General features: G+C 46.7%; 1 protein-coding gene across 1 annotated transcript; it reads left to right on the top strand.

The window, feature by feature from the left end:
- The first annotated feature begins 2,686 nt into the window (after positions 1-2,686).
- Positions 2,687-4,200, top strand: LOC8043780 (elongation of very long chain fatty acids protein AAEL008004). The gene has a single exon (XM_002400709.5). The coding sequence runs from the start codon at positions 2,921-2,923 to the stop codon at positions 3,791-3,793; it is 873 nt and encodes a 290-aa protein (XP_002400753.3). The 5' UTR covers positions 2,687-2,920; the 3' UTR covers positions 3,794-4,200.
- The last annotated feature ends 2,104 nt before the right edge of the window (positions 4,201-6,304 follow it).

The raw sequence follows: 6,304 nt of genomic DNA, 5'->3' as shown, positions 1-6,304 counted from the left end.
AACATACACGCGACACAATTACACATTATCTTGTAACCGCCCGCTTAATTTTTTTTTTTTTTTTGATGCGAGTTATTTTGGCACTGGAGTGCTTATATGTCACTGAAAGCTCAAGAAACGCAGGGTATGGCTAATGTAGGTTCACGCCTCTTGCTTCGTGAATGTTTCTTTTGCGTTCTTATCGCCTGATGCCGCAATATAATATGCCGAGGAACGATAATAAGATGATCGGTACTCGCCATGCTCTGCCGATCCTAGCGACCGTAGCGCGGATGGCTGTGATATTGCAGACTGCGGGAGTTGCAGGCAGCTATACCTGGGTTGTGTCACTCCTCACGACTATACGCATTCAAAATATATTTAAGGTAATTAAAGCGACGTTACGTCGATTCTGTTTTAAAGATGCGCACCAAATGGCTAATTTCTTGCTATATGTTTTGAATTCTGTGTCGTCATCGCACTTAACTAACAGATGATACTAAATAAAATCCACAAAGGCTGAAATTTTATTTTTATTTTTTGTTGTGGTTTAATGACAGGGCTGTAGTAAAACGTTAGGAGTACATAAATGCCTTTTAAGTGTTTTCTTATGCAAAGTCATAAGATACGGCAAACGACGTATTTTTCGTGAGATCAGTATTTCGCGGTTTTGGTCAGAGTTGAAGTTTCGGAATAATTCGCGATTTCTAATTTTCGAGACGGTGGGATCTCCATATGAATTTCCACGTGTCTAAAGTTTACCGGAATTGTTCGCGGAACTTATTTTTCGCGAACTGTAGGCGATTCACGAAATTCGCAAAAATTACGTTCTTGCGACAATTAAGCCGTTTACAGTATATAAGAGGGAAGAGCCCGTCATATTTATTTGGAGCACCTGTCGGTCACTATGTACGTCCTGGTTCAAACTAGGGCTGGAACTCGAAGTTCCAGTCTTTTAAAGGCCGACACACATTTCGCGTTTTCCACTTTTGCCTACCTCCTCCATTTTTATATCATCTTTACTTTTTACCTTGCTCCACCTTGGCTTCCCTCTCAACTTAGGAGAGGGGAGCGCAAAAAAAAAGAATTTTCGTTGCACAAAAAAAAAAAAAAAAAAAAAACGAGGTTGTGTTTCGGTTTTTAAGAGAAATCGAGAGATAATGGCGACTGTGGGAACCACAGTCATACCAGAAAGGCAGAGGGAGAGTTTTCGTCCATATTGTTCCCTACTTTTCCGTCAACAGATCGCAGGCAGGAGCTATATTAAGGAATATGTCTCCCTATCTCGATTACAGCTAATGTTACTTTTATTAAGTCAATTTGTGCGAGCGTGCGCATATTTATTGACGGTTTCCTTTAGGTCATATGGCGATCTTATGGTGCTGAAACAGGAGAAAGCATGGGTATCGAATCTACTGAAATCGACAACAGGAAAGGTTACAGATGCGAGGATGTAGCTTTAAAAGCTGGACGATCTACCGTTTACTGATGTGGTCTTTAGCTTTTGCCACTAGTCTCCTTCGTGCTCCAAGGCAAACACTGGCTAGGTGGCACAAGTCGCCGCCGATTTTAAGCGGTCAGCCGTATGCATCCATCCAGTCATCCACCAAAGAAAGACCAGAGCACAGTGCCGCTCTTCAGCGCTGCACGCTTGCCGGGGTCGGATTGCCACTATTTAGATCAAGTAACAGAAGAAAGATACCTGAGCCACACTTTTTTTTCTTCTGTCTTTTTTTTTATCCCAGCCGCTTATCTTTTTCACTGTGTTATTCACCATGCTCATCGCAGAGTAACGTTCAAATCGTGTCTTCCTAACTTCGCAACCCAGAAAGAAGACATTAACGTTGTAGCACATCAAGGAAATCACAATGTAATAAAAAAAGATCGAGGAAAAAAAATCTCGTAACATAACGATGTCGCGGGGGGAGGTACTGCTAGCAAACGGCAGTAACAAAAACATAACCAACAGCAAAAAAGCAAACAAGATTGAAATATAGGCTTGGCATTCCAGCAAACATCCGATGTTGAAGTCCTCATCGACTGCCTCGCCACCCGTCCCGCGACCGCGCGTCGCTGTAAATAATCCGGGCCGCTCCACGCGCCCGCACCTCTCGCCACTCAACCGGTGGATCCTGCACTCTGCGGAGGTCACGGCCGGCCCGGAAAAAAAAAAAAAAAGAATCCAACAACAAGGCGCCAAAAAAAAAGATTGGAGGAACCGGCTGGGCCATCCGAAGTGGTTCCGCCTCCCCGCAGTGGGCCACGCAGGGACGACTCTCGTATACGGGTTGTGCGCCGCTGCTCCAGTGCTCTCCTGGCCGCCTCAGCCGCACGCGCGCTCCTCGGCCATGCCCAACTCGCGCTTGGCTGCCCCGGTCTAGAAGAGTTGCCCAGGATAGTCCGCAATTTCATCGTCTACGCTCCGACATACCGGATGATTGGGAGGCGTTCGACCACGAGCCAGAACGTTGAGTGACCCTGGACGATGTGCGCCACGTAAGGAGCCCCGAGACACGACGGACTTCCAAATCCCTTCCCCGGGCACCACGTCAGGGCCAGTGAGAAGATCGAGCGAGTCCGACCTTGACGGGGAACCGACGACATTCCATATTAAGAGAGTGAGGTGCACCTGCCTGTTACTGCGTCTCCCTCACCCTCACTCCCGATCAGCGCCCCTTCGCTAGACTTCCCTCTCTGGCCTCGGTCGTATGGTGATTTGATTTGACGGGGGGTGGCGCAGACGAATCAACCTGCAGCAATCGGCTTTGGAGGAGCGGCCGGGTAGTGCCGTGCGTACTAAAAGTGGGCACCATCGCTCTGACGAACACGAAAACGTTCCTCTGCTCTGCCGACAGTGGTGTGACCCTGTTTTCACGGTCCACTTCCAGTTGCGTTTCGCGAGTGCGGTTCCGTTCTACTTCACTCTACCTACGTCTTCAAGATGAGCAACTCCTCGGAGCTGATCGGCACGGACTTCCTGTCAAGGTACCTACACCTTCCGCAGGATCCCCGAACCAAAGACTGGGTGATGGTCAAGTACCCGTCCATTGTCTTCTGGAGTATCAGCCTGTATCTCTATTTTGTCAAGGTCTGGGGTCCGCGTCACATGAAGGGAAGGGAGCCCTATAACCTGAGGAAAGTGATCCTCTTCTACAACTCCTGTATGGTTGTCGGTAGCGCTGCGTTCCTGTACAAGATCCTCCGGCTGACTTACTTCGGTGGCGGCTACAGCTTCTTTTGCCAGGGACTGGACTTTTCCACGGAACCCAAGGCCATCGCACTGCTCAACATCTACTGGTGGCTGCGACTCCTACGTCTGGCCGACTTCCTGGACACCATCTTCTTCATTCTGCGCAAGAAGTTCAACCAGGTGTCCACGCTGCACGTGGTCCACCACGCCCTGGTCGTCCTGGACTGCTGGTTCTGGCACCGGATCGGGACGGACGGCCATGTGTCGTTTATCATCTCCCTCAACACCTTTGTGCACGTCGTCATGTACACCTACTACTTTCTCTCCTCCCTGGGACCTCATGTGCAGAAGTACCTGTGGTGGAAGCGATACCTCACCCAGCTACAGATCACCCAGTTCATCGTGGCTATGGTTCACGGCTCCATACCCCTCTTCTACGACTGCGGGTACCCCAAGCTCTACGTGTACCTCGCCATGCCGCAGGGAGTACTCTTCCTCTACCTGTTCTTTCAGTTTTACTTTAAGGTGTACTTTCATTCGTCGAACCGCGGTTTCCAGACCGTGTGTAACGTACAGGATGGAGTGTCCTTGACGGAGCCTTCCAAGAAACAGAAGGCGCACTGAGAAAGGATTCCTCTTCATTTCTCAAGAGACTATTTCCTACGATTTCTGGGTGTTTGTTGAGACTGTGTCTCCGCCCAGAGACCCCACCTCCAAACGCGGGGCGTCGTTTCGCAGGCCATTTTAAGCATGTATATTTTCATATAGTTTTCTTCTAACTAATTTACTGCATGATTTGAGTGACTAGATTATGAATGAGATGCGCGATAGAAGTCTTCATCTATCTCTATATACTTCTATATCGTAGTTGCATCCATTGTACTCATTGATTATATGTTTTGTGTTGATTCACGCTTCTAATGCTTGTTTACGGCGCCTGAAGTATCTGAATGAGTTAGGGTTGTCGCGAATGTTAGTGAGCGTGACTTCTGGTTTCTTTCTCGTCTGAATAAACATATACAAACTTTCGAGTCAGTCTCGGTTTCTGCCGGTAGCGGCTTCAGATATAGCTCCGCATATTGGAAATGAGATGGACAAACAATGAAGCGCATTTTAATAGCGACTTACATAGTTAATAACAAGAAGGAGACAGCTGGATCTGTCAAGTGTGTGGTATGTGGTCCTGTGTTCTTCCTTTCTTCTGATCTCGTTTTTTTACAGACGGAATTACTATTCATTCCAGATCAAGCAGAACCAAGGGTTGAAATCGCAAATAATGCCGACGACATCTCCGTTATTACGAGGGAAGGCCATTATTACTAAAATTTAATTTTCATTGAAGCGTTTCTCTTGTCAGCATGATGTGGTTTCGACAGCATCCTAACCTATATTGTTGCTTCTGTTGCGAATCTTTCTTTTTTTTTTGTCTAAAGAATTTACGTATTTTGATACACACGCTCCGTTGGCCAGGAACCCTTACCGGCGTTACGCCTATATCTCCTTTTAATTATGTCGAATAACACTCTACTATGTAATAACAAGCGCGGATATTGCATCGCCAGCTTGTGCTCTTTCCAGAAGCTGACTGAAATGTTGACTTTAACTCGCGCCTGCGTTTCTCGCAAAGGTTGCCCGTTTCGTCGACTCTTTCGGCTCTTTCATAGGTGTTACGTGCGGCGGGCCTTCACCTCGACCGTTTAACCCAGTTCTGTTTTTCCTCCTATGGCACGCGTGACCGCCTGCCGGGCCCTTCCTCCGAAGAGCAAAGCTCGGAGCGGTATATAGCGATGCAAAAATTGCTTCGCGTCTTTCCCACGCTCCGAGTCACGCTTATGTAACAAAAGCGCCGACGCGTGTAAGGAATGAGTTACGCAGTTGTTCCCCGTTTGCTTCTTTTACGTCGTGTTTGATTTGCAGAGTGGTTATTTTTTTGTACCTGAAAGGTGCAAACGTTTATAGGCGCGAAGTCTCTGCTTTGTCCTTGTTCCTACGTCGGTCTCCGACATTTCTGTTTATCCTTAAAACATACTCGCCCTGCCTGACAACGTTGTACAAGAATAACACGCGAAAAAGTAGTTTACTTTCATATCACGATCTTTATTTTCAGTTTATCTATCGACCTCTCCAGAGCCGCCATTTGATCGGGCACTTTCTCGTTTGTTGCCGTTCCTTCGAAAAAAAAAAGTTTTATTAACGAATGGGGTGTGCTTCTTGAAGGGGAGGGGGGGGGGGAGGGGGGGGAGGGGGGGGGGAAGGGGGGGGGCGGTTTTGAGGTGCTGCGGTATACTTATGTGCTATTGAGCGGTTGTTGACCCCTTTTCAGTTCAAGGGTCTGAAGAAACTGCCTGAAAACACGTAAAATAGGCTATAAAGATTTTCAGCGCCAGTTTCACTTTATTTTTTTCCAAGAAGGGAAGGAAAGCGAACCTTGCGAAGGTCATTGGTGCTCAAGGTGAAATCAGTCCTCCGACAGGGGCACCAAGGCGAGAGGACACAGCGCTGGTGTAAAAAACAAGTACTGTATTTTTTCGATGCAGAAAGCTAATTATTAAAATGAACAAAAAAGCAAGAAAAGATTTCCAGTTTTTATATAAAAAAACAGCGCCATGAACACACATACAAAAAAATTTGAAATATATTAGGTTGACTTCTGACTCGCTGGGATGTACATACGTCATGCACTGTGCGTCATATATATATATATATATATATATATATATATATATATATATATATATATATATGAACCGCACGCACTAAAAATCGGTGCCGGGCAATCGCTTCGCCAAGAGATCCCACGATACAGACACGCACCATCAAATTAAATCAAAGAGAGCCAGCGCAGTGCGTATGGCCTTCAAGTTGCACATGTATTTTTCACTCTGTTTCTTATTTTTAGTAACATTTAGCCACTCACCCAGGTAGAAACGCTGCTGCAGAGAGGATTAGCATCAGCACTTTATCGGCAGAGAGCATCTCTCTTTTCCGAGAATTGCAGTTTGCGTCTTCGAGGGATGTACATACGTCACTGTGCGTCATTCATTTTGCCTTTACGAGCTACTCTTGCCACAAGGCATCAGGGATGTGCGTCTCTCTTGATATCAGATAACAGTCAACAGGCTTGCTTGCTTAGTT

This window comes from Ixodes scapularis, unplaced genomic scaffold (genome assembly GCF_016920785.2).
Source record: "Ixodes scapularis isolate PalLabHiFi unplaced genomic scaffold, ASM1692078v2 PGA_scaffold7__128_contigs__length_106722199, whole genome shotgun sequence".
Taxonomy (NCBI): domain Eukaryota; kingdom Metazoa; phylum Arthropoda; class Arachnida; order Ixodida; family Ixodidae; genus Ixodes; species Ixodes scapularis.
Note: the sequence above shows the minus strand (reverse complement) of the source record. Positions and strands in the feature narration are given on the sequence as shown.

What these genes read in the sequence shown, in the direction of transcription:
- LOC8043780 (XM_002400709.5), top strand. Translation starts at nt 2,921, where the DNA reads ATGAGCAACTCCTCGGAGCTGATCGGCACGGACTTCCTGTCAAGGTAC.